Here is a 27,347-nt window from a genome sequence, read left to right on the forward strand (position 1 = left end):
TGGTTTTCAGGGCAGACTCGCTGCCAGCAGCCACTTTTCAATAACACTCAGCAAAGGAGGGGAAAGATGATGTTTGTCAGCTGAGAAAATATTTCCCTGGAGAGCTGGTGGGATGCTGTGGTACGGTTCAGGACAGCGGGGAGGTCAGTGGCAGGCAGGGGGAGAAGCGGGAGGAGCTGGGCTGGGGGCTGGGGGCTGGGGCAGGGGAGCGGCGGTGGGTGCTGGGTGGGCAGCACCCCCAGGCAGGGTGACCTTACCCGTGTGCACGGCCGCAGACAGGCTCTGGGGGAGAAAGGGTGGACCCAAGGCTGGAACAACACCGAAACTGCGCAGGGCTCTGCTCAGCACCCCGACACACAGCTGGGGTGCAGGGCCTGGCCCGGGAGGAGCAGGGGCGATGGAGCTGGAGGCACTCGCTCCACACTGCTGGGAAATCGGGCAGCGGTGCGCCGCGGGGTGCCCTGCCCTTGTCCCCCACCTCCAGCAGCACCCCGCGTGAGCGGCAGCACCGAGCCCAGCAGCCCCCGTGCTCCCAGCGCAGGGCTGAGCGTGTCGAGCGGGTGGCCACGCGTGTGATGAGTCTGTCAGGCCGCGGAGAGCCGTCCGTAAGAAACTCCCGTGGGGCTGTTTGAACAAGCAGCGTCCGGCCGCTTTCCACCTAGGCAAGACCACGCGTTCACGGGTGCTTTCAGCCCCGAGGGGAAGCGAGCACCGCTGTCTCCTGCTGCAGGTCTGCGGCAAAGGTCGCAGCCGATCCTGGAGCCAGTCTCCTGTGACCCCTTTCCCTGCCAGGTGGCAAGCAGCAGGAGCTGCCGAGGGTCCGTGCTGGGACCGGGCTCTGCGCAGACAAGTCCAGCGGTGCTGGAAGAGTTGCTTAGAAAACAGGAAACCACTTGACCAGGAAAAAGCAGAGAAGCGTTCCCTTATTCTGCGGTGTTTGTTGTTTTAGGCTGTCCCAGCCAAGCGGCTCAAGCAGGCCAGCTGATCCCCCCGGAGCCTTGGGGCTGTCCCTCCCGGACCGCGCAGCCAGCCCTGCCCGGCTGCGTCACCCACGGGAGAAGCAGGACAGCGTGGCTTGGCAGCCCAGATGCCAAACTCGCTGCTAATGACAGCCCAGGGAGGGATGAGGAGGCTCCGAAGAGCTTGATGTGTCCCCGTTACCAGCCTGCCGCCTGCCGCCCTCCCTCCCCTCCAGCAGCAGAGCACCTCTCCTTCCCAGTTCATGGATGGTAAACTGAGGCAGGGCAGGTGCGTCCCAGCTCAGAGGTGGAAATAGCTTCTGCCAGTGCTTTGGGTAGGGACCAGCTCTCCAGGTCTGGCATCTGGGAAGCTCTCCAAGCTCCACCAACCCTCCATGCCTCCAAACCCTCAAGCCAGGATGTTCAACATGGACACATCACTGGGAACCCCCGGACAGACCAGGCTGAGCTCCATGCCACTCTGCAAGACCCAGTGAATGGTCCCACCGTCCCAAGCCAAGCAGCAGAGGCTGGGGCTGAAGGGACAGACACTTCACAGGGACGTGGAGCAAAACTGTCAGCAGGCAGTGGTGGAGGGGGCTGATCCTGCCTCCCTCTGTGACTGCCTGACCCCTGCTCCAGAACTGCAGCACCCGCCTGGTGAGGCCAAGCTGGTGCCAGCAAAGCCTTTAGCAACCACCAGCCACGAGATCTGTGCCCGTGGCCAAGACGTCCCAGGAAGCAGCTTCCTCGGCAAAGGGGGAAAGCCACCGACGGCAGCACCCCGGGGCGCAGCCGGGCTGAAGCTGTGCCAGCCCCAGATGTGCACCAGCCTGGGGAGGGTGGTCTTGGAGGGGTCTGCAGGTGAGCTGGGGGGAGTAGAGCCGGGGTGGGGGGACCCCAGCTGCTCCCGTGAGGAAGCAGAGCTGCTTTCTGTCGGGAGCTGGACACAGAAAGCAGCAGGCGCCGCTGACAGGGGAAGAGATGGGCTCGTGGTGTTGTGTTTGGCTCCGGGTGCTGCGGGAGGTGCCAGGGAGAAGCCGAGAAGCTGCAGAAGCGGGCGCTGCCACGGCTGCAGCCGTGCCGCGGGGAGGGGAGCACCCCGGGGTGCCCGGCCGCAGCACCCCGCATCGCCGCGGTGCAAGGAGAGCCAAGGACGGACACCGATCCCTCGGCGGAGGGACCAGCTCTGCCCCATCCTGCACCCATCCCCGCGCCCTGGGACCCTCCGAGGTGTCACAGCCATGGGGATGCGGGGCGGGAGCCAGCGCTGGCAGGGCGAGCCGGTGGGCAGCGGGAGCGGCGGCGTTGGCGTTGCTGCGGGCAGCGCTCTGCTCGCAGGGGACGTGGGAGAGGGAAAGCAGCCAGGCAGCGAGATGGGACCATGCCCTGCCTTGGCCCCGAGCTGCCAGGCAGCCCTCCCGCCCGGGGCCGGGGAGGATGGGCAGGCCTTGTGTTTACTCCTCCAAAAAAGAGACCTTCCTCCCGAAAACAAAACCCTTTGTGTGCAAATGCAGCCGTCCAGCAGGTTTGTTTTCATACAGGAAACTTTGAACCAGAGGGGCCGGGGCTGGTTCCACTTCGAGGTGAGTTTTTCGGTTCGTGGTGGTATTTGGAAGCTGTGCCGCTTTGCGGACTCGGAGGCTGTGTTTTCACGTGGCTGCTGAGCGCGGCGGCAGTGTCCCGGGCTGCCTCCTCTCCCCGCTGTGCAGGCAGGCTGCTCGGGACTGAGCCGGCATCGCCTTCCCGCTCCCTTTCCTGAGCTTTGCCCAGATGAGGAGGTGGAGGGGTGGGTGGGAGCTGCCGGCAGGGCCGGGTGCCCGTGGTGGGAAGGTTGAGCCCCCTGAGTGGCAGCTGAAATGTGTGTGACCCTCCTGGGGCCGGAGAGAGTCAGACACAGGAGTACCCTCGCCACGCTCCCGGGAACCCGCTGCTCCCACGCGGGGCTAAGCCGGGCTAATCCTGCCAGCCTCCTGCCAGGGGAACAGGAACATGAGCTCCAGGCCTTGTGTTCAGCTGGGGCTGCAGGAGACAGGAGTCCTCACGCTCACTGCCATGGCTCTCACACCTCCTCCTGCCACATCCATCGAGATGGGCGAGGGGGTGCCTTGGGACCTGCTCCCATGGTCCCAGCTTTCCTCCGAACCCACTGGCGAGACTCTTCTCCTTGACCCAGGGACCAGCTGGCCACCCGCTCAACAGGGTGAGCAGAAGTGCCATCCTGGACAGGCTCTCGGGATGCTCTGCACCTCCTGAGCCAACTCACCGGCTCCTCTGCATCTCCCCCTTGGCGTGGGATGGAGAGGGACCAGGATGCTCCCACTCCGGGCTGGTGGGGCTCAGGACAGCACAGCCCTCAGCAACCGCAGCCCACAGACAGCTTCAGGGCCACCGCGGGGGTCCGGGTGTCTGCCCTGGCTCCGTCACAGCCTCGGGGCCCTCCCTGTCTCCTGTCGCTGAACAGCAGCGTGAAGGGGTGCTCGCTGTCCCCAAGGGTCCCATCTCAGGGTGCCCCAGCCCCCGGGCTGGCCCCGTGGCGCGTGGTGCAAACCCAGGCGAGGGGCAGGGAGGCGTGAGCCGTGCCCAGCCCGCGGAACAGCGCGCGTCTCCCACCCTCCCTGGGGCGCAGACCCCCGCCATCACGGGGCCGCAGCCGCGTCTCGGCCCAGCCGCTCCCTCCTCCCTGGCACCCGCGGCTGAGACGCCGGGCGAGCCCGGGCGAGCCCTCCCGCGGGACCAGCCCAGACTTGAGCGTCAGGGCCGTGCACGAGCGGGAGCGAACGGCAGGAAGTGTGAGCGCGCCAAGGTGACATTGCGCGCGGGGACGGGCTGTGGACCACGCCGGGGATGCCCACCGGGAGAGGTACGGCTCCCGCTCCTTGTCCCCCTCTCTCTTCCCAGCCATGCGGTCGAAGCCGGGATGCGTGCGGTGGGGAGAGGAGCGCGGACCCTCCTGTGCTGTGGCACGGCGCGGGCAAGCCCCATCCCGCGGCCCCGGCGCGGGCGGCAGGGGATGGGCAGCCTCCGTGCACGGCTGTGCCAGAAGCAGAGCCTGGCATCACGCGGCTGTGCCCGGGCGAGACGCGGGTGGGCACCGGGAGCTGCTCCGTGGCTACTTCTTGGCTCCGTGACCGTGGCATCGTGGTGGCACCGGGCACCTTTGCTGTCAGCCCGTGCTGGCACTGCGTCCCCGGGTGGGAGCAGAGCCCCGCGGGCTGCTGGCGACGGGGTGGGTGGTTTTGGGGGCCGCCACGGTGCTGCCCTAGTGCTGCTGCAGTAGGTGTGGGGCAGGCAGTCTGCAGGCTCTCAGCCCTGCCCGCCTGGTGCCTCTCGCCCGGGCGCGGGGAAGGGGAGTCCCGCTCAGCCCCAGGGCGGCACCCGCACCCCGGGGGGACGGAGCAGGTCTGCCCGGCTCTGCCGGCTTTGGGCGCGCTCTGAGTCACCCGCAGCCCCGCTCTCCCCGGGTCTGCGGGCGCCTGGTCCGCACCCGCAGGCACCCCGGGCTCTGCTGCCGGATCTCCAGCAGCGAGCAGAGCATCTCCCAGGGATGGGAGCCACTTCACGGCTCCCGGCCGTCCCACAGCCCGGCCAGCGCGGCCGTGTCTGCCCTGCAGAAGGGGGTGACGTCCCCCACTGCCTGCCTGCCCCCCTCTCTCTGCAAAATGGGAAGAGCTCCAAGGTGTGGAAGCGCGGGCGGGAGGCAGGCAGCGGCGCTGGCGGGGCTCCTCGTGGAAATGAAGGCAGAGGATCCCGGTGCTCGGGGGTTTCGGGTTGGAGGATGGTGGCGTGTGAACCTTGCAAAGAGAGAGGTCCCAGCGGCACCTGCATCCTCCAGAGCCTGTTCCCCGTGTTCCTCCCTCGCAGCCCCAGGCACTGCTTGGCACCTCAGACAGGGCAGAGGGGAGAAATCATGGCCTGGGGCAGCTGACAGCACTGGTGGGCACAGGGAGAGACAGGGACTGGAGGGACAGGGACCGGAGGGACAGGGACCGGAGGGACAGGGACCGGAGGGATGTTGCTGCTGGGCCAAGGCAGGACAGGAGCCCCAGAGCTGCTCCCAGCCCTGTCCCAGTGGCACCAGTGCCCCGTGTCACGGGCATCACGTTGCAGGGTGCCAGGCTGGATGGAAGGGTCCAGCCAGGGAGGGGTGGCAGAGCTCCCGCGGGGACGGCGGGGCTGCACGTCCAGGCATGGGTACAGGCTCCTCCGGGCAGTGACAGCGTTGCTCAGGGCGCAGTGCCAGGCCACGGCTGTGCCCTCTCCGAGTCCCTCGGGGAGCGGCAGCCTCCGTGCCCGCACGCTGTGCCCGGGCAGCGCTGCGCAGGGACCCTGCCGGGCTCTGCCCGTGCCCAGCCTCGGGAGCGTTGCCCGCCGGCTGTCACCACGTGCAGACCCCGTGGCACCGGGGATGCTCGGGTGCCGCAGACACGCACTCTGCTGCCCACCCTGCTCACCCTCACCCCAGATGGGGCTTCCCAGGGAGGTCCCCTGCTTTGCCCAGGTGTGGAGGACCGTGCTCGGGTCTGGGAGATGCCTCAGCAGGGACAAGCCCTGTGCCACCAGCTCCGTGGCCAGCGCACCTGGAGGATGTGCATAGGCTGACTGTTCTACACCAGCACGTAACTTAGCCCTTACATTTCGTCTCTGTAATACTCTACAACCAGGAACATAACTGTTGAAAAAGCTACTTTATTTCAAACTAGACAGAGGCTTCGCAGAGATCTCGTACACTGATATTTTAGCTAGTGAAATCAAATGCTTCAGCAATATAGTGATAATGCTGTTAAAGCCACTTTATTTTACGCTTGCAAGGTACCTGCCTCATTGCCAAGATTTAGCATGAGACAAAAAGCTCTGTCTTGTTCTATTTAGTACTAACATTTTAATTTAGCTTTTCTCTGTTTAGCTGCTGCTTTTATCAGCCTTTGACTAAACTCCTACCCATCACGACCCTCGTGCAAAGCAATATTACCATGCCTCCCAGTTGCACCCCCTCGCTGGAGAAGCCGTCCAGCTTTCGGCACTCTGAGGAGGTCAGAGGCACGGAGCACAAAGCCACGCTGGGGGTGGCCTCTGCGCTGGGCAGAGGCTGGCACTGCCTGGAGCCGCTGCTGTCCCTCAGCACAAGCAAGACCTGACGCCACAGTGATGGCCATGCTGTCAGAGGTCCCCTTCCCTGCCTCTGCTCCTGGCTGGATGATCCCACCGGGGCCTGGGGCAAGGACAGTCTCCCAGCCCGAGGCTCTGTCCCTCGCAGGAGGTGGTCGCTCGGCTGCACAGACCCCTCGGTGCCACCCAGCTCTGGCCGGCATGGCTTTGGAGTGCTCATGGTCGGCGGGGGATCCCCCACCCCCCTGCTCCTTGCTGCTTCATGGAAAATGTGATGACTCGGCAGCCCCTGAGTTTCCAGGCCTGGTTCCAGCTGCTGGGTGGAGAAACCTTCTGCAGTTGTTTTTGGGTCTGGCACAGCCGAAGGCTGCACTGTCGGGGGGACCGGAGGGGAGATCTGGCATCCCCAGCTGAAGGCTGGCTCTCGCTGTCCTTGCCTGTGGTGGCACGGTGTCATCGGGGTGGCCGCAGGGAGGGCAGTGCTGGCGTGTAATGACCAGCTGCTTCTGTCCAGTGTGGGAGGCTGCTGAGCCCCGCGGCGCCGAGGACAGGGCCTGGGTTTGGCTCTCACCGCTGCTTTGGGCCGTTTCCACCGCAGGCACAGCCCGAAGTTCCTAAGCTCGGGGAGCACAGCCACCGGGTCCCCAGGTTTAAATCAGCGGGGCTGCTGTGGACGTGTCCCTGTGGCCAGCGGGGTGTCAGCCCAGCGTGCCCAGTGCGGGGCCACCAGCAGCACGCAGAGACTGGGAAAGCTGCTGGGACACCTCCAGGTCCGTGCCCAGAGCTCAGCCCCATCCTGGTGGGCAGCCAGGCGTGGTGCCAAGGCGTCCCCCCAGCCCATCCCCATGCCGGGCAGGGGCTCACCTCTCCTCCTGGTTGGGGAGGTGCAGGGCAGTGGCACAGCATGGCAGGGGGCTCCAGGGGGAGGGAGACACGGAGCTCCAGGGGTCCCTGCTTGGCTCCTCAGGGAGATCAGGGAGGGCAGGATGGACCCTTTGCTCCTTGGGCAAGCCAATGCCTGGAAAAACTGCCTAGGTGGTGGAGCTGTACCCCCACGCAGGGCCGTGGCAGCAGAGGTTGTTTGCCAACAAGCTCCTGAAGATCTCACCTACCTTCCTTGCAACTCCATCCCACTGAGCCGGAGTGGCAGGGGGTGGAGATGACCGGCCTTGCAGAGAGGCTGGTGGCAGGAGCGCTGGGGCTGCAGGCAGGCGGTGGGCTCAGCTTGCTCCCAAGCTGGGCAGGGCAGACTGAGCCCGGCTGGTGCTTCCCAGGACTCCAGCGAGTGGGTCTGTCCTCTTGCTGGCCTGGAGCTGCTCTGTGGTGTGCTTTGAAGCTAGAGGAGCCCCACCTTGACTCTGTAGCCTGGGAAGATGTCCTGTCTGTGCCACTGCAGGGGACGATGCCTCCTGTCACCTGCCTCAGACACTGGGGGATGCAAACTCTCTTCCCAGGGTTTTCCTTGGTAGTCAAGGGTCCCTCCTGCCCCATCCCCCTGGATCACAGTTCCAGCCCACCAAAGCCCTCCATCCTAACCTCCAACACCTGCTCCACCAGCCAGGGTCTCCGGGGACACTGCACGGTCCCACCGCCCCCAGCCTCCACCGCCTGCTCTGCCTCAGCCATCCCTCAGCCATCCCATCCAGGCTGCTCACGGCAGCAACGGCCCCATCGTCCCCATCCGACGCGGGGTCACCTCTCCTTGCACCGCTGTGACAGGGCACGGTGCCTGCCAGCCCACGCCCCGCCACAGACCCGCACGGGGACGTCCACCCACAGCCCCTGTGCAGAGGCGTTTGGGGACCAGCCCGCCGTAACCTCCCGGACCCCACCCCGGGCCCCCGGGGAAACCTGGCAAGCCCTGGCTGCAGCGGGGAGCTCCGGCCTCCTCCCAGCTGGCTGCAGCCGCCCAGCTCTGGAAAGGGGCCTTTGAAAACAGTCCCCAGCCCACTGGAGACGGCAGCAGCCAGCCCCAAACCTCCCTCTGCTGCGGCTCGTGGCGGGGGACTCTCCCCCCAACCATCTAAGTGGCTGGAGAGCATCACCCCCAGCACCCGTGAGCACCCACCTTGCACCCCACTTGGGGGGGGGGGGGGGGGGGGCAGCCCCCGGTTATGCTTACGTCCAGCAGCAGGGCTGGGTGTCCCCAGCTGTCTGGCAGCGCTGCTTGATGGGTCATCCCCATCACCACAGGCGCTGGTGGACCTCAGACCTGAAGGCTTATCAGGGGGTCCCTGAGATCCAGAGCTTTTACCCTGGGCCTCCATCACCCAAGCAGATGCACTGCTTGCATTTTGAACATTCAGCCCTCCCCAGAGCTGCCAGTATTAGGGATTAAAAAGGCTTGCCTGCACGGGAGCCAAGGCACTGCTCTCTGCTCCCACCCTGATCTCTGTGCCCAGGGTGCAGGGGGAGGGCAGGACTGGGGACAGTGACCGGTTGTTGAGCTGTGCCTCTCTGCTGGGGGGACACACGAGTCGTTGACAGAGGAGACGAAGGTGACAAATAAGCCCTCACTGCTGGGCTGAGCAGCAGGGCCAGGGCTCCTTTACCCTCAGCCCGCTCCAGGCAGGGACTGGACCTCTGCAGAGACGTGACTGTGGCCACGGACCAGGACTCCTGGCACCAGTCCCATTTGGCCAGGACCTGGGGAATTAACTGTCCCCCAGCAAAGGGAAGGGGACTCATGTGCTCTGTCCCCTTTCCCAGCTGACCCCATCAGCCTGGGGACTGTCAGGAGGATGGGGGGATGGACCTGGGAATGGAAATGGGTCCTAGGCCCTTGTGTCCCCTCTCTTCTCAGTCACGTGCAGAGTTCGGGGCTTTCCTACGCCTTTGCTGAGGCACCGGGGGCTGCTCTGCCTGTCACCGGTCCCACCTGACAAACCTCTGCTGGCCTGGGGCTGGCTGGGGGATGTGTCCCACCCCGACAGCGCTTGAGTAGCCCCCGTTGGTGGCCGTGCTGGCTACTGGGACAGACGCCCACGGCCACACAGGCTGCACTGGCTTGCGGGGCGGACGCATCACTGAGCCTCTTCCAGCACTGTCCCACATCTCCAGCGCTGATGTGAAGCCAATGGCATCTCCGCTCCGAACCAGAGCTGGCACCCCGCCACGCGCCGCAGCACAGCAGCACGCGGCTCGGGGGGGCACGGCGTGCTCCCCCCGGCAGCACCGCAGACAAACCCCCCCATCCCACGAGCAGCTCGGAGCCAGCCAGCCCCTCAAACGGGCAAAGCGCGGTCCCCGGGTCCCCGCACATCTGCGGGTCCGTGGGCTGCCGTGCGCAGGAGCCTCTCACGATACGTGCACCCCCCCCCCTCCCCCAGCTCCGATCTGCCTGTCCCTGTGCATCACGCACCCCTCTCCCTCCTCACCCACCGGTCCCCAGCAGCCCCCCGCGCAGAAATCCGCGCCTGCAGAGCCGAAGGGCGCAGGAAGGTGCCGGGCGGAGGCAGCGCAAGGTCCGCGGTGTCCTCCAGCCTCCCAGCCCCTGCGGTCCGCCCTCCCTCCCCTCGCCGGGGGCTGGTCCGGGCACTCCCTCCCAGCTCGGAGCCGCCATCTGTGCACAGCGCTGTCTCCTCCCCTCTCGGCACCAACTCCCACCACTCCGCAGAGCTCCTTCGGATGGCCAGCCCGGGCTCCAGCCGGGCAGAGCCCCAGCCGCAGCGAGCCCCCCCGCCCCGAGCCCCCCGGCAGGCAGCTCGCTGCCCGCAGCACCCACACGCTGCCACCGGGACGGCCGCAGGGCCACCGCAGAGGGACACGGATCCGCGGGAACCATAAATGCACCCGGCGACAGGCACAGGCAGCCAGGCTGGACTTGGCCCAGCCCGGAGGCGAGCTCTGCTCCTGCCCAGGGACCGCTGGCAGGGCTGACGCGCAGGGCGCCGGCGCGCGACGCTTGTCCCCGCTGATGTCAACCGGTCACCCGCGCTCGGACAGCGTATGGGGACACGGCCCCTCGCCGCCGTGGGAGAAGGGGCTGGCTGGGGACGGCCGCTGCTGAGAAGCTACCCCTGCCCGCAACTTGTCATCCCTCTAATCCGCAGCCCCCCTGGTCCCCATGAGGCCACCGCCGCTGCCGCTGCTCGTCCTGGGCCTGCCGTGGCTCCTGGGAACCCTGGCAGAGGTGAGTCCTTGTCTCTTCAACCCCCCCGTTTGTCCGTGCAGGCTCCTGGCTCCACGCTCGCTGGCGGCCAGGGGCTTTGCGCAGTCCTGCCCCGCTGGGGAATGACGGCGGATTTCTGGGCTGCCTCTCCAGCCAGGCAGCTGCACCAAATTAGCGACGTTTGCAATTACGAGCTGGCTCTGTCCTCCGCTTCCCCCCCCTCCCCGTGCCCTCCCGCCCCAGCGCCTGGGACGCGAGCGTGGCACCGCTGCCATGGCTGCACGGCTCCTCGCCCCAGGACTTGGCTGGCTGCTGTTCCCAGGGGTCCGGAGCCCCTTCGCTCCCCGGAGCACTGCGAGTGCCAGGAATGAGTCAGGCAGCAGAACCGAGCGGGGAAAATCTAAAGAAAGATGATTGCTCCTCTGCGGCTTGTTGTGGGACAGGGAGTGGGCAGAGATATTTCCTTTAATGTGGAGGGAACTAGCCTCCACCTAAAGCCGGGCACACCCTGCTCGCGAGCAGGCTGTGGGCAGACGGGTGTCCCCGCGCCTGCTCAGCACCCGCTGCGGTGGGCAGGGTGCTGGGTGCTCTGCAGCTCTCACGCCAAGCCCTCGCTTTGCAGCTGGTGGGGGACGGCAGCTGGACTGAGGTCTGGGGTCCCTCCGTCCTCCCCCTCCATGATCACGGGAAGTGGGGGGGGTGCCTGTAGAGGGAATGAGATTGCCAGGGCCTGTCCAGAGCTCCGTCCCTCCCTCCCCAAATCTTCCCCCTGTGTCCTGGCTGGTTTGGTGGGATGTACTCCCCCGTGGGCATGGTCCCAAGTTGATCTGCAGTCCCAGGACCCACGGGGGCAGCCCACAAGCTGTGTCAGCTGAGTCTTTCTGCCTGCCCTGGATAGGGAAGGGCGATGCGAGCTCTCCTGCGAAGAGGGGTCACAGTCCCCAGAGGGTCGCAGCCCCCAGATGCCATGGCAAGGTGGGACCTGTGCCTGGCCAGCCTGACCCCCGGCCCGGCACAGGGCTCCTCTCCCCAGTGTTGGTCTCAGCTCAGACCACCTCGCCTTCCCCCTGTCTCACTCGACCCCTTCAATCCCCCCAGGGCGAGGGATGCAACCGGACAGCACGGGCAGGGCTGGAGGGACACCATCCACCCAGTGACAGAGGTAAGGCAAAGCGAAGAGGTCCCAAGGCTGCGGAGGGTGGTCTTGGTGCCTGGGAGCTGTGAGATGAGCAGATGTGCTGGGCCAGGACTCCTGGAGTCAAGAGTAGCTTCGTAAATGCTCTGCTTTACAGAATCACGAATCACAGAATAGTAGGGGTTGGAAGGGACCTCTGTGGGTCCCCCAGTCCAACCCCCTGCCCAAGCAGGGTCACCCAGAGCAGGCTGCACAGGACCTTGTCCAGGCGGGGCTGGAATATCTCCAGAGAAGGAGACTCCACAGCCTCCCTGGGCAGCCTGGGCCAGGGCTCCGGCACCCTCAGAGGGAAGAAGTTCTTCCTCATCTTCAGACGGAACTTCCTGTGCCTCAGTTTGTGCCCGTTGCCCCTTGTCCTGTCGCTGGGCACCACTGAAAAGAGCTTGGCCCCATCCTCCTGACACCCACCCTGCAGATATTTGTAAGCATTTATTAGGTCCCCTCTCAGCCTTCTCCTCTTCAGGCTGAACAAGCCCAGTTCCCTCAACCTCTCCTCGTAGCAGAGATGCTCCAGTCCCCTCACCATCCTCGTAGCCCTCCGCTGGACTCTCTCCAGTAGCTCTTCATCTTTCTTGAACTGGGGAGCCCAGAACTGGACACAGTACTCCAGATGAGGCCTCACCAGGGCAGTGTAGAGGGGAAGGAGAACCTCCCTCATCCTGCTGGCCACACTCTTCTTGATGCACCCCAGGATCCCATTGGCTTTCTTGGCAGTCAGGGCACACTGCTGGCTTACGGTTAACCTGTCGTCCACCAGGACACCCAGGTCCCTCTCCGCAGAGCTGCTCTCCAGCAGGTCCACCCCAAGCCTGTACTGATGCATGGGGTTGTTCCTCCCCAGGTGCAGTCTCTCTTTAGAGAGACTGCAGGCTGCAGATCAGGACCAGGGAAGGGCAGGGAGTCAGCCCCATCCTCTTCCAGCAAGCAGCCTTGTGGGGAGCAGCGTGAGAGATGGACAAGGCCCCAGGCTCCCTTCTTCCCACAGAGCACCAAGCGGGCTCAGCAGCTGCCCCACAGCCATAGGTTGGCTGGGCAGGATCACGCTCCACGGGGCAGCCCCACGGCCGTGCCGAGCGGGCTGGGGAGCGGCACTGCCATGCTCGTCCTGCAGCCAGCAAGCACTGCGTGGAGCCAGCGTGGTGCCCGTGCCAGTGAAAACTCTCCCGGGTGATCTGCAGGCACCAGTCAGGGCATGGGGTGTACCTGGCTGTGGCTGGCTGTGATGTGGTTAGAGGAGCTTGTCTACGGGGACACGAGCAGTGTTGTGGTCACGGGCCTCGGGGCTGCAGGGTGCCTCTGGCCCCCTCTTAGATATTGGTACATTTGTACTGCAGAGGTGAGGAAGATGATTGCCAAGTGATGATGGAGGCAGGCGATGCAGTCTGTTGGATACCCGAGAGAAGCAGACAAGCATGGGTGGAGAACCCTTACTTCCATGAGAGAAGAAAGACCCCGCCGTGAAAAACCACCCCTGTTTGAACTGCACGCAGTGCACAGTCCCGCTGGCTGCCTTAGAATCACAGAGTGCTTTGGGTTGGAAGGGGCCTTTAGAGGTCATCTAGCCCAGGGGTATCTTCAACTCGACCAGACTGCTCAGAGCACCGTCCATCCTGGTCTGGAATGTTTCCAGGGATGGGGCCTCCAGGAGGCTGAGCGTGCCCTGTGCTCCATGAGCTGCTGCGGCGGGGTCTCTGCGGACAGCACAGGGAGCCCAGGGCAGCTGGCCCAGGTGTAGACACCCGACCCGTGGACACCCAGCTGCGTTCACATAACCCTTCCTGAGCAGTCTGTTCCTAAACCTGCCCTTGAACTGCTCAAGGCACTGAGAAGCCTTTCCAGGGGCACTGCCCGCTCCCCCTTTGTGTCCAGACCACTTCCCCGATGCCCTTTGCACCCCTCCGTGGAGTGAAGCTCTCAGCGTGGCAGCAGGCTCCAGACAACGACCCTGCATGGCGCAGAAGTTGCACCTGGCTCTGAAACTGCCTGGTTTTGTGGGAGGGCCACACGCGACACCCGAGCAGTCCCAAGGGTGCTTGGTGCCCCTGGGGCTCGCCCCACACTGCTCCTCGTTCGCTGTGTAAGGGCAGCCCCAGGCAGACCTCTGGGGCAACAGCCGTGCTGGTTTAAGGCTTTCTTGCCATGCCAGATCACAGGTAAGCCTGTTACACGTTGCACGTCATAAATTTTAAGTGCTAATTATGACACAAATGTTTTATCAGCACTAGAGCTGCTCTGGTGTTTCCCAAAGGCTGAAAGCAACAGAGAGCTCCTGGTCCACAGCAAGGCTGGGGACGGGGAGCGCGTGACCATCGGCTACTGGAGGCACGGGTGGGCAGAGATGGAGCCTGCAAGGGTCACGTTGCCAGCTTGGTCCCAACAGAGGCTCTGTCTGGCTCCTGTTTGTGTAGGTGGCTCCTGAGCAGCTCCAAGGGCAGGGGTTCAGTAGCCATTCTGGCCACTGAGCCACCAATTACGCCAAGCCCCGTGCGCCGCTTCCTCGTCCCCAGACGCTCTCCACCTGGATGCCGCAGCACCGGCCCTGCAGCCGCAGCGTGCTGACCTTGCTGCCGAGGCAGGGACACACCTCGCTGCAGGGGTGTGCAAAGCTGGCCCCACATTTCCTCCACGTACGCAGTGTCCTGCTCTTCCCACGTCGTCTCTGCACTGGGCGGGACAGCGGGGAGCCAGTGCCCGGATCCCTCCGAAGCAGCCTTTACCCCCTCCTCCGTCAGGGCTCGCGCAGAGACAGAGACGGCCCCACTGCCATGCCCATCCTGCTCCCTCACTGGCCATTGCCTTGCTTCTGCAAGGTGGACCCAGAGCCCTTCAATATTTTTTTAGGGGCTCAAACCAACCAAGGTGGTGAGCAATTGGTTGTACTGAGGCAGGGCAACTTTTCTGCCATAAACCAGGGCTGTCTGGACAAAGCCTGGTGGCCTGGAGCCTTCTGGCCTTTCTCCAGCAGAGGAAATGCTCCATGTTTAGGAGCATCTCTTTCACATGGTGCCTTTGAACCCTGGTCCACGGGGGATTCTGCACCTTCCCATGTTTTCCAAAAGCTGTTCGGAGCCTTTGTGGTTGAGGGGCCTGATCAGCAGTGCCCATGGTGGTGGCCTGGGCCAAGGTGTGCAGCGAGGGTGGGTGGGCTGGGGAGCCTGGCCCTGCATGCTGGCTACCCACCAGCACCACAGCTCCCTGCTGAGGGTTTCAGCTTTGTCTCCGCAGGGACCCTCCTGAACCTCACCGTGAGCGACCATGGCCGGTCAGACTCCCTCCTTCTGTCCTGGGATGAGCCAGACGGGGGGGCTGAGGGATATTCGCTCACCCTCTCCTCCCTGGGTTCTGGCACACCACTGCAGAATGGATCTGCTGGACCCAACATCACCAGCTTCTGGTTCCACGGGCTGACCCCTGGCATGCACTACGAGATTGAGGTGACAGCCACGCTCGCCTGCATGGAGACCACCAGCCAGACAGTCACAGCACAGACAAGTAAGGGGTTCCCCAGGGACTGCAGAGTCAAAGGGTCTCAGCGCTCCTACCAATGATTGTCACACTGCTTTGGAGGGTGTAAAGTACAGGTCTGTGTGGAGTCCTGGGAGTTTACAGGGAGGTCGGGTCTTTCTTCACTTCCACAAGGATTAGCCTCCTTCCCTGGTCCCCAGAACCCTCATCCAATGGTCATTCCCTCATCCATGTGGAGTGAGGATCCTGTCCCTGCACCTTGCATGGGCACGATTCACACTCAATCTTCTCCTGGAATAATACAGCTAATGATGAACCAAGCTATGATGTGGACTGCAGAGAGCTGAGGGGTGGAAAATGTCATACCTGGAGATCTAGAAAGGGCTACAAGGAAGTAGTATCTGCGCCATGATTTTGGCACCTCTCTGTCAGTCACTGGCTCACCCACCAAACCTTGCTCTACGCCTTCCCTGGCTGATGCCAAGGACTGGGGGAAGCAGGAAGGGCTGATGAGCCCACAGCTCAGGTGAGGATGGCAGCCCTTGCCTGCATCTCTCCAGAAGATCCCTGGGTAAATCTGTTCAGGTGAAGGTGGAAAACCTAGAAAAGGAGAGTAGAGCTGGAGGGGGAAGGGATGGCAGTGGTGACTGCAGGGAGCAGGGGCTGGTGCTCACAGGAAGGTGGGTGGCAGAACCCACAGGGTCAGCAGGAACAGAGGACCTGGCAGCAGGTGAGCTCCAGGTAAGTGCTGATGGCTTCACCTTTCTCAGCACACACCTGGTGTCTTGTCCCTGACCGACCTTCCTGCCCAGTTCAGAGTGACTGTGCAGAGACTGATGCAAAGGCGATGGTGCAGCCCACACAACCCATGGGAGACTGGGGAGCTGGCAGGGAGGTGATAGGGCTGTGCCTGGGGGATTGGGTCCTGTGGAGATGGTTGGCAGGACCTCACCAGGTGAAGGTACCTTGAGCAACCTGGCAGGCATCACAACACAACCACCCAACACTGTCTGTGCCATGTCCGATGCAGGTCCTTCACCGGTCCGCAACCTGAGCCTAAGCAGCAGCGGGAGCTCTGCTGTGCTGCATGCGTCCTGGGTGCACGCCCACGGGAAGCGAGATGGCTACCACCTTGCCCTCTACCACAGTGACTCCCAGACACTGGTCAGAAATGTGTCCATCCTGCCAAACGCCTCCACGTTCCTGTTTGACGGGTTGCTGGCTGGCAGCGAGTACGCCTTGAAGGTCAGCACGCTGGCTGGATCCAGCCAGGCAAGCACCAGTACCCACCAGTGGACAGGTAGGGAGTGATGGGTGTGCCGGCGCAAGAGGGAAGGAGTGGGAGAAAGGGTTTGGCAGGAGGGGTGCAGCACAGTGGGTTGGCAGAGAGGAGGAGGAGGAGGTCTCCAGGCTTGGGATGGGGAGTTTGTGTAGGATGGGGAACAGCTGGGAGTTCTTCGCATCCTCCCTGTGAGCCCAGTGTGCCGGGCCAAGGGGAAAACCTCGCACCTCAGTCCTGCCTTGTAGGACCCACAGCTTGTGTTTGTGTGCTCCATGTCCCCGTGGGAGAAGGGCAACCTGGGGATCCTGGCACCAGAGCTTGGCTGGTGTGAGCTGCAGAAACGTTACATTCCCCAGGCTGCCACCCCCTCTGCCCTGCAGCCTGAACGAGCGTGACAGGATGGAGGGACCTCAAGAGCCCCTCAGCTCGCCTGGGAAGGGACATGGGAGAGACATCCCTCAGCAGACCCCTGCCAGACCTTCACTCCCCATGCCAGCATGGAGAGAAGCTGTGGGTGTAGGAGAGGGAGAGAGGAGGGTCCAGGGACCCCCAGCCCCAGTGCTGAGCCTTACTGCCTCCTGCTTCCCCCCTCAGCTCCCTCCATGCCCACCCAGCTGCGGCTCAGCCCGGGCTCCAGCACCAGCCTCGTCGCCTCCTGGGCAGACGCAGCGGGGGCTGCCTGGCTTCACCTCGCGCTCCACAACCTCCTCACCCAGACGGTGACCACCACCCTGTCAGCCAGGAGGGGCCTCACCAGCTACACCTTCCAGCACCTCCACCCCGGCACCCAGTACTGGCTGGGGCTGAGCGCCACGGCCGGGCCCTACGCTGTGGAGGGGCCCAATGCCACCGCGTGGACGTGTGAGTATGGTGGCCAGGGGTGGGGGAGGACCTCGGTGGCCCTGGATTTCCCCCATGCCTCTGGTCCAGCCTCTGAGTCCAAAAGTCTCCTGCCAGAGCCCTGGGTGGAGAGGGCAATTCTGCTTGGACCTGGCCGAAAGCTGCTCCAGGACCCAGCTCAGGGGCACTGTGATAGTGGGGCCAGGGAGTTCCCTGGGCTGGTGAATTCCCAGTGCCGGCCTGGGATGCACTGGGACCAGCCTGTGGCATCTCCCCGAGGAGGATGGAAGGGCAGCAGATCCCACTGGCATGCAGTGCAGCTGGAGATGGGCTTTTCACGTGCCTTGGGGGTGTCCAAGGGCAGCAGAGAAAGCAGGGGCAAGGGGATAGCGGTTTAGCTGGTTTGAACTGGAGGTTTCTGGAGGGAAATGGATCTTCGGTCCTCTTTGATTGCTGTCAAGGGTATGTTGTGGTAGCACCTGATAACCTCATCCTGGTGGATGTCCCTGATGTGCTGGGTGCTGTGCAACACAGCCAAGGAAGCCAGCCTCTGGCAGGTGAAGAAACTGAGGGTAGCCATCCTAGACCCCAGCTAGTTGCACCATTCAACCCAACTTCCTTCACCTTCTGGCCTCAGGCTGACAAGGACCCTGAGAGAGGGTGACTTCCACCACCACAGTCCTGGTTTGGTCCCAACACCATGTCCATAGCCCTGCAAACAGTTCTGGCCCCAGACTTGCTCTCCCAGACGTTCCCAGGAAAACCAGGGAGAAAATGGAAAGGGCAAGCCTAGCCTCCTGGACAGAGCAAGACTCATGCTGAATGACAAGAAAGCATTGGTCCTCTCTAGTGAGAAGCAACAAATTATGGAGGTTCCAAGCTGCAAACTCAGGGCTGTTGTGGTCAGTGGCTTGTCCTGGCCCTGGGCGGACGCTGGCCAGGCATACGCTGGAAGGACCTGGGTGCCACCAGGTGAAAGTGTCCAGATCTTTCCTGCTCCTCCTGCCAGTCCAAGAAGCCGGAGCCTGCTCACTGCTGACTGCAGCTGGGATTCTGGACGACCTCCACACCCCCAGCTGCTTTGTTTCTGCTGTGGAGTGGGTCTGACTCCATCCCTGCCATCGCCGTCTGCGGCTCTGACCTGCGCGACTGAGCAGTGCCGGTGCCAGGTGCACGAGCCAGGGGCGTCCAGCCAGGAGCTCGGTCCAGGCCAGTTGCTGGGAATATCAGCAAGCTCATGATGAGACACAAATAGAGAGGAGGGGGACTTTTAGGAATTTCCCAGCAGGGCTGCCAGCTTTGTCTGGGCTCTGCTAGACCAGGAATGGTTGTCCTAGCGGGTGGAGACAGCACACTCCAAAAAGATGTCTGAGGCTGGATGTAACCCTGCAGATGAGGAAACAGGGACCAGGGCTCAGGGGTGTGTGGGGTCCAGAGCACCGCGTAATCCTGACGCACACAATCTCCCTCCCTTCCCTTCCAGACCCCCTGAGCCCTGGCAATGTGACCCTGAGCAGTGCAGAGGAGCAGGGCTCCTTGCAGGCTCGCTGGAGCACTCCCGCGGGGCAGAGGGACTTCTACCTGGTGACGCTGCAGGAGGGAGAGGACGGTGCTCCGACGAGGAACATCTCTGTCGGCGGAGACAACGGTCACGTCACCTTCCACGGGCTGAGCCCTGGGAAGCAGTACTCTGTCCAGGTGACAGCGGTGGCTGGGCCGTACCGGGCATCAGCCCGCAGCACAGCAGCCTGGACACGTAAGCAGAAAGCCCAAGCATCCTTGCGAGGCCACGTCTGCCGTGTGGTGGAGGGGGTGGTGGGCAGAGGGGGGCTGGTGGGACGGGAGGGGATTGCGGCAGGGGCAGAGGTGGGGCTGCGCAGTGCAGTGGCACCCGGTCTCGAGAGCAGGCTGTGGGTCAGAGCGGCAAAGTCCGCTGCCCAGCGGTTCCTCGTGAGGGTGAACCTGGAGGTCCTTGGCAGACTGGTGCCGGGTAGTCTCAGGCACGAATCAAGACCAGACCCTACGCAGTAACCTTCGGACTCAGTGTTCAGCAGGCTCCAAGCCAGCTTCCCCTCCCTGTGCTCACAGCAGCCGGTTTGGTGGGTCGTGGAGCACCACCAGTCCCCCCAGAGCAGCCTCTACCTGTGCCCAGTCCCCCCTGGGTGACTCGTGGAGCCACAGCTGGTGCTGTCCCAGCGCTGTCACCCTGAACAGTGTAGGGAGGCACTCGCCCAGCCCCTGATGCCGAGCAGTAGAAGGCTCTCCCCCAGCCCTGGCTACCTGTGTTTGGTGGTGGGATCCCTGAGTGAGGGTGTCATGAGAGCAACCTGGCTGCGCTGTGACATCCACGATCCCACCCTTGTCCCTTGCAGAGCCGCTGGCACCGTCTGCTGTGAGTCTGTCCAGCCAGGGCAGCCCCGACAGCCTGGTAGCCATCTGGGAGGAGGCCATGGGAGAGGGCTACGCACTGGCCCTCAGCCCTGAGGAGCACCCTGTGAGGAACAGCTCGCTGCTCAGAGGTGTCACCAACTTCACCTATGAGGGCCTCCGCCCTGGGACCCTCTACACCTTTGAGGTCAGCACCGTGGCTGGCCCCTACACGTCCTCACCCCGGCGCATCACCAACTGGACACGTGAGTGCCACAGCCCTCACCGCAGCCGGCCCCGGGCTTCCCGCTGGATCTTGTGCCTCGGGGCGTGTGACAGCACGGGTCCTCCTGCAGCTTCGTGCAATAAAAGCACAAAAGGCTCAGGAGGAAAGCAGAGGGGCCTGACCCTTGTTTGCATCCCCATCACCCAGCGCAAGGGTCAGCAGAGCCCAGTGCCCGCCTCTTCCTCCCTCGGGCCACCCTCCTGTGGCACTGCTCAGGCTGCATCTGCCTTGAACCACCTCTCCACCACCCTGGCCCAGACCATCCCACCCACCACCTCCTCCAGCACCAGAGCAGCCCCTCCCTCACCATGCCAGTTTGAACTCCGTGCTGGCCCAGGCCCTGCCAAACTGGTGTGTGGGTGTCAGCAGGGGTGACGGTGGCCTGCTCAGACCCCACACACAGCCGGAGCACCTGGATGTGGGTTTTCCCAGGGAAGGGGCTCCAGCCCAGCACATCTGGGATTGCACTTCTGCCAGATGACCCCAACCCAGGTGCAGCTCTGACTCTATACCTTTTCCTTTCCTAGATCCTTTGCCTCCAGAGCAGTTGAACCTCACCAACCAGGGCCACAGCACATCTCTGCAAGCCTCCTGGAGAGCAGCTCCCACTGGCAGCACCGGCTACACCGGCACCCTCCGGGAAACCAAGTCCCAGGAGCGGGTCAGGAACATGACTGTGGGGAACAACTGGACAAACGTCACCTTTGAGGGCCTGGTCCCTGGGCGACAGTATACACTGGAGATGGCTGCTATGGCTGGACCTTACAGATCCCCTGTGCGATCAGCCACAGACTGGACATGTGAGTGTGATACCCCTACCTCAACCCTACTGCAGATTGCAACCATGGCCTGCCAACGAGAGCAGAAAGCTCACAGCATGGAAGCAAGGCAGAGAGTGGACCATGTATGGGGAGGCAGGGGAACCAGGGTCAGCTATGCGTAGACAGACAAAGAGTGGAAGGACAGCGAGAGCTACGTTTAGCCAGGTTGGAAGTAAAAGGGTCTTCAGTGGAGGAGAAACCCATCACTGAACAGAAAACATTTCCAAATGTCACCCAGCAGGAAAGGTGGGGACCCGCTCCCATGTCTGCAGCGCAGCAGAAGCTCAGGTTGTTCTGGGGTTTGATAAGCCAGGGCTGATTTCTGGCCTGAGCCCACCAGGGACAGGCGGTGGAGGGTGCCTGGGACAAGCGCGTGCAGGCTCCCACTCCCACCGCGGCTGCCTCTCACTGCCTGGATGTCTCTTCTCTCTCAGACCCCCTGGCCCCGGCTGGAGTGACCCTCACCAACACCAGGCGCCCGCTGGGACTCTCTGCCTTCTGGGACAAGGCTGCTGGTGACGTGGACCAGTTCCACCTCCAGCTCTACAGCAAGAGCCATGCAGCACAGAGGAACATCTCAGTGGGGCCAAACACCCGCAACTTCACGTTCCTGGGGCTGTCCCCTGGCATTCAGTACTTCCTGAAGGTGACCGTCCTCGCTGGCCCATACAGATCCTCATCACACTTTGCCACCGAGTGGACATGTGAGTGGGAAGTGTCCACAGCCTCCTGCAGGGACAGGGCATCCTGGCACTGCCTGCAAGACTGGTAGTGACAGGGACACGTCTGGGTGGAGGGAGGGCTCCGGTGGGACCTACATGCTCCCTGCCCCCGGGAATCGGAGCATGTGTCATGAGTTAGGTGCTGTGTGCTGGATTCTGGGCCCCAAAAGACCCTTTTCCCCAGCTCAGGCTTTCCCCAGTCGAGCTGTACCTTCTGCCTAGACCACTCATGATCTCAAGGCCAGCCTGGGAAGGGTGGTAGAGAGAGACATGAGAGAGGAGCCACAGAAACCCGTACAGGCTTGCTGCTCCCTGTCCATGGCGCAGAGCAGCCCACCAGGAGCTGAGTGCTCTCTTAGTACAGCACCTGCCTGCTAGCAGTGCCCTGGGGACATGCACGGGCAACTTGCACGTCCCCCAGGACAACAGGAAAGCTGGCAGCCAGCTGCCATCTGAAGTGGTCTTCTCCTTTAGCCCTGTGCAGAGGTGCAGGCTGTGTCCTGGCTTCTCCAGGTGCTTTCCTCCACCACCTCATGGATCTCCATGCTGTGTTTCCCCCTAGATCCACTGTCTCTGGCTAACGTGAGTGTACAGCCTGGCCGGAGACCCCAGGAGCTACATGTGAGCTGGGTGGAGTCAGGCGGTGGCAGAGAGCACTTGGTACAGCTCTCGGTGGCTGAGTCCCTGTCCGTCATCAGGAATGTGTCTGTCCCCCGTGGAGTCAACCAGCTTGACCTGGAGGGGCTGGTGCCAGGGTCCCGATACCGCGTGGAGATCATTTCTCAGGCTGGGCCTCATCGCATCTCCTCTCAGACTGCCATCGGCTACACTGGTAGGAACACAGCTCCTCTGCATCCATCCCCATCCCTGGTACCCAGCCTGGCTCTGACCTGGCGAGGGCCTGGGGACCAAGAGGAGGGTCCCAGGGCTGTTCTGCTGGAGATGTCTGAGACCATGTCCCTGCAACCCCACTTGTGTCTGTCTCCTACTCAAGATGCTGGCTCTCTTCTTGGGACCCTCACTCATCCTGAGCCCAGCAGCTCAGTGGAGCATGCTGTGAGCCTGTCCCAGCACTCTGGGACAAGAAGGTCTCAGGCTGTGGTGGTGATGCACAGTTATCACCTGGGACACAGGGAGCAGCTTTGATCTGGGAGCAACCCACTGCTCTCAGCAGCCTGTAGACAGCATGTTGGATGCTCAGAGCCCTGCAGCTCCCAGCTTCATTCCCAAGCTAGACTCAGTCCTGAACATCCCAGGTTTGCCCTCTGTAACGCTGTTCCTCTCCCGCAGCCCCACTGCCTCCACTTTCCCTGTCGGCAAGCCCTGTCAGCACTGCCTGGGCTCTGGCTGTGCACTGGGAGACCCCTCCTGGGCAGAGGGATGGATACCTGCTCAGCGTGCAGGAGGAGGGCTCTTCTGCACCAGCAAGAAGCCTGGAAGCAGGGAAGGACAGCACCAACGTCACCCTGGCACAGCTGGAACCGGGAACCTGCTACCTTGTTGGGATCTGGGCAGTAGCTGGACCCTACCGCTCCCTCCCCAAGAACACCACCGGCTGCACGGGTGAGCATCCATACCACCCATGGGTGATTTGGGTGGGAGCACTGCGAGGAGCTCCAGAATGGGATGGGGATCAATGCTGGCACGCAGGGAGAGGAGAGGAGGGCACCCTGGCCTGGTTCCTGGTGATGCTGGCCTCATCTCCTGCCTCTTGCAGCCTACTTGTACCATGTGGGCACAGAGCTCTTGCTGGACAGTTGCTGCTGGCTGCCCGGGGAAAGCAAGACTCTTCCCCGGAGATGGCTGCATATTCAGAAATGGATTTTTTTCTCTCTCTGACTCATGTGTCTGTCTTTCCTCACAGTTCCTGCTGCACCGATGAACCTGAGCCTTACCAACCCAGGCAGCTCCTCAGAGCTTTACATGTGCTGGAACAAGTCCCCTGGCAGGAGAGACCACTACCGTGTTATTCTGTATAGCCTCAGCATCCAGGGCAGGGATCAGGTCCAAACTTTGGGTCCAGATGCCCAGAACATCACCTGGACTCACCTGGAGGCAGGCAGCAAGTTTGCCGTGCAGGTTGTTGCCGTGAAAGGCTCATTCGAAGCTGCCTCCACCAACGTCACACAATGGACATGTGAGTCTGATGGGTTGGGCTGGACACAGCACCCCACTGTGCCCCCAAGCCTCCCTGTGAGCCTTGCAGAGCACCCACTGACACCTTCCCCATCCCAGATCATCCCTGCTGTGCCCCTAGCTTCTACATAGTTGTCCCGCCTTTCTGCTCACTGTCCTCACTTCTTCCCTGACACAGAACCAGTCCCCCCTACCCACCTCAAACGCTCTGGGTATCTCCCCTGCCACCTCCTGCTGCAAACCCTGGAGATATTGTGCTCAGAGCCATGCTCACTGTCTGCCCATTTGTCCCCGTGATTCTCTGTGGGAGGATCTCTTGTGGCCAGACTGTCCACCACCCAGTGGGAGCTGGGGGCTGGAGTCCAGCCTCTGGCACTGCCAGAGCACGAGGAACCACCAGGCTCATGGCACTGAGCGGAGAGCGATGGCGCGCGGGGGCTGACTGTCCCCTGTTGCTTTCCAGATCCCTTGGCTCCTGCCAACCTCACCCTCCGCAGCCCCTCTGCCTCCACGCTGCAGGCCTCCTGGGCAGCAGCGGGGCGAGGAGCAGAAAGCTACGTGGTGGAAGTCTGTGACACAGCCTCCAGCAGTGCTGGGCGCACGGTGCTGGGTGGGGATGCCAGGAGTCACATCTTCAGGAACCTGAGCCCCGGCACCCGCTACAGCGTGTCGGTGAGGGCCACAGCGGGGCCCTTCCACAGCAGCACCCCCAGCCTCACCCACTGCACACGTGAGTATGATGCTCTCCTTCAGCCAGGTGCCCTCCACCAGATCTCCCCCTTCCTGGTTCAAGTCAGAGGCCATACTGGTGCAGACGGCTGCTCCCTTGCTCTGCCACGCACGCAGCACCCAGTTCTCGTGCCCTGCTGATGCAGCACGGGCAGTCTGCTCATGACCCCGCAGCCTTGCCACCCACGTCCCAGGTCACTGCCCACTGCCACCCACAGCACCAGGGAGGAGGCAATCCCCGGAGGCAGCTGCCATGGTGCCAAGGGCAAAGCCTTCGGAACCTTGCCGGGCTGACCCATGTCCTGCAGCATGGAGCATCCCAGACGTGGCTCCTGGCAGTGACTTGTGTTTGCTCCCCAGGCCCGCTGCCCCCGGCCACCGTGCGCTTGCTGAGCACGGGGCACCCTGACAGGCTGAGCGCGTCCTGGGGACCCGCGGCCGGGGGGCGAGACGGCTACGCGCTGACCCTGTACCACGCGCGGCTGGGCACCGTGGCAGCGACGGCCTCGCTCGGGAGCGGCACCCACAACTTCACCTTCACGGGACTGGCCCCGGGAAGCGAGTACTCCCTGGAGGCCAGTGCCACGGCTGGACTGTACCAGGCAGCAGCACCCAACATCAGTGGCTGGACACGTGAGTGCCCAGAGGAGTGTCCCCTGCAGAGGGTGGGAGGTGTTGGAACACTGGGCAGCCCTGAGGGGAGCTGGGAGGTTTACAGGGGTCCTGGCGTCTTTGGAGACGTGCACACACGTGTTGATGGGTGCAACATGCAGCACTTTGTGCAGGGGCACACTGTTACCCTCACAAGCACATGGATGTTCAACTGTAGACTTGCACAAGTACATGCTGATGACATGCGGTGTTGGCCAGCTGTGCCCATGCAGGGACATCCCCCTGCCCGTGCTGCCCCATCTCCCTGAATACAGGAGCACTCGCACCCTCGCTGAGTCTCCTCCAGCAGGTGGAATCCACATTACCATAAACGATCACGAAATGAAGCAGTGTAGTACAAAAAGAGGCTAATCCACAGTCCTCCCTGGAGAGCGGGTCTTTGCTCTGGAGATGGACTAGTCCAGCACTTCTCCGCAGCCAGAGAGATTTTAGGGCTGGACAGAGCGTAGGTGCTGTGCCAGCTCTGCCCTAGCAGCTGCACGGCAGATGGGTGCTGGAGACCGCGTGTGCGTGCAGCAGTGGCAAGGTCGATCCAGCTGGGCTGTGGGGATGACGGTGACTGGATGAAGATGGATTGGTATGTGAGGGACCACAAAGGGTCAGCAGCATTAAAAGTGAGGTGGGATGGGGACGGAAAAGACAAAAGAGAGGAGAAGGAGTATGCCAGAAGGGGCCTGTGTATTTCAGCCCTCAGGGAGCATCTGTCCTGCACGTTGTCCCATCAAGTGTCTGCTTCCTTCTGCATGGTCTCCGGTCCCTAACGTCAGGTCTGATGACTCCCCAGGCCCGCTGCCCCCGGCCACCGTGCGCTTGCTGAGCACGGGGCACCCCGACCGGCTGAGCGCGTCCTGGGGACCCACGGCCGGGGGGCGAGACGGCTACGCGCTGACCCTGTACCACGCGCGGCTGGGCACCGTGGCAGCGACGGCCTCGCTCGGGAGCGACACCCACAACTTCACCTTCACGGGACTGGCCCCGGGAAGCAAATATCTGCTGGAGGTGGTGTCCGTGGCTGGGTCCTACCAGACACCTGCAGGAAATATCAGCAACTGGACGTGTGAGTACCCTGATCTGAGGGTGATGCATGCCTTGCTGGGCAGTCACGAAGGCTCGTGTAAAAGGCACGGCCCCACTGACCTTCATGGCAGACCCAGAGCCCTGCCTGAACCCAAAGGCACGTTGGTGCCATGGCACCGAGCAGGGGTCTGCCCACCCTCGCCACCAGCTCCATCAGCCTGGGTTAGACAGTCGCAGCTCCAGGGGCCGTGCTTTAGAGGAGAGGCATGGAGGAGGGAGCAGTGGGTGGGGGCATTCACCTTCCCCTCCCCTCCAGCCGGCTGGGTGCTCCCTCCTCGCCCATCTCCGGTCTCTGGCTCCAGCTGGGGCAGGGCAGTCTCTGCTCAGGCACCACCTGAAGCCTGCAGAAGCCGCTTTTAGCTGCCTCCAGGCTGGTGGATGCAGCCACCCAGCTGAGACAAAGTGCCCTGTCCTGTACGGTGCCTCCCTTCTGCTGACACTGCCAAGATACCCAGGCACTGTCCTCAGGCCCTTCACTGACGATGTCTCCCATCCTGTCTCTCCAGACCCCCTGGCACCCCGCAACGTGCACATGACGAACCAGGGGTATCCCAACAGGCTGAGCGCATCCTGGCGAGCTGAACCCCAAGGGCAAGACAGTTACAGGCTCCTCCTGTACCACTCAGGAGCAGGTACTGTGGCAGCCAACGTATCTGTTGGGAAAGGCACCAGCAAATTCACCTTTTCTGGCCTGGCTCCGGGACACAAATACCTGCTGGAAGTGGTGTCCGTGGCAGGGCCCTACGCAGCCTCCGCCGGGAACATCAGCGACTGGACAAGTAAGTGGCAAGAGCTGGGGGTCCTTGCGTCGTGCGTGAGGCTCAGCCTTCTGCATCCGGGCAGGCTCAGCGCCCGCGGTGGGAAGGGGCAGGGACGCGGCTAGGACTGCCTGGGAGCGGTGGGATCACGGGCTGTGCGAGCCCCCGGCGGAGGGGAGAGCAGGGCGGTACGGCTGCCCGTAGGACAGTCCGGCAACCGTGGTTGCAGATCTCCAGCTCGCGGTGGTAGAAGGGATGGGATCTTCGAATCGGCAGTGCTGCTGTTCACACCAGCTGGCTCCTCCAGGCATGGGTGACTGAACAAGAGCAAGGGATCCCATGGCAGCTGTGGGAGCCTGGGAGACCATGAGGCCTTACAGCCAGGGGGGGACACCCCGCCATCCCCGCTGCCTTGCTCCCAGGCGCTCGGAGAATTCCTGGCATGGGGGATAAGGGGAGGCTGGGCCTTTTTTTTTTTAAGGAATGTGGAAACTGCAGATAAGCACAATAAGCCTTTTCACGTGCCTGTCCCCACAGTGCCTGCACTTTGCTTGGGGAATCCAGAGGTCTCTGCTCCCACTCTCAGCCAGCCCCTGGCAGGGTGCTGGGAGTCATGTGCAGAGCCCTTTAGGCAGGTCTCTAATGAAACTTGCTAACTAGAAGGAGGAGGAGCCCATCTCCTCCTGCTCCTCACTCCACATGTCCTCCAGTTGGCAGTTAGAGGTCACTTCTGTCAGTGGCAGCCAGCAGCTGCAGAAATGTTGTCAGTGAACAAGTGAAGTCTCCTTGCATATTACCCATCTTCTACTTGTATCTCT

General features: G+C 62.9%; 1 protein-coding gene across 1 annotated transcript in view; it reads left to right on the forward strand.

The window, feature by feature from the left end:
- Positions 1 to 9,695: 9,695 nt before the first annotated feature.
- Positions 9,696 to 27,347, forward strand: part of LOC104327343 (receptor-type tyrosine-protein phosphatase V-like) — a 36,292-nt gene continuing 18,640 nt past the window's right edge. The window contains exons 1-16 of the mRNA XM_075443177.1: positions 9,696 to 10,200; positions 11,278 to 11,341; positions 14,600 to 14,866; positions 15,870 to 16,139; positions 16,716 to 16,982; positions 18,445 to 18,717; positions 19,334 to 19,594; positions 20,142 to 20,414; positions 20,870 to 21,139; positions 21,720 to 21,989; positions 22,448 to 22,720; positions 23,022 to 23,294; positions 23,757 to 24,023; positions 24,383 to 24,655; positions 25,479 to 25,751; positions 26,278 to 26,550. Of these exons, the coding sequence (XP_075299292.1) occupies positions 10,135 to 10,200; positions 11,278 to 11,341; positions 14,600 to 14,866; positions 15,870 to 16,139; positions 16,716 to 16,982; positions 18,445 to 18,717; positions 19,334 to 19,594; positions 20,142 to 20,414; positions 20,870 to 21,139; positions 21,720 to 21,989; positions 22,448 to 22,720; positions 23,022 to 23,294; positions 23,757 to 24,023; positions 24,383 to 24,655; positions 25,479 to 25,751; positions 26,278 to 26,550 (3,913 nt within the window). The 5' untranslated portion in view covers positions 9,696 to 10,134. The remainder of the gene's footprint in view (positions 10,201 to 11,277; positions 11,342 to 14,599; positions 14,867 to 15,869; positions 16,140 to 16,715; positions 16,983 to 18,444; positions 18,718 to 19,333; positions 19,595 to 20,141; positions 20,415 to 20,869; positions 21,140 to 21,719; positions 21,990 to 22,447; positions 22,721 to 23,021; positions 23,295 to 23,756; positions 24,024 to 24,382; positions 24,656 to 25,478; positions 25,752 to 26,277; positions 26,551 to 27,347) is intronic.

This window comes from Opisthocomus hoazin, chromosome 25 (genome assembly GCF_030867145.1).
Source record: "Opisthocomus hoazin isolate bOpiHoa1 chromosome 25, bOpiHoa1.hap1, whole genome shotgun sequence".
Classification (NCBI taxonomy): domain Eukaryota; kingdom Metazoa; phylum Chordata; class Aves; order Opisthocomiformes; family Opisthocomidae; genus Opisthocomus; species Opisthocomus hoazin.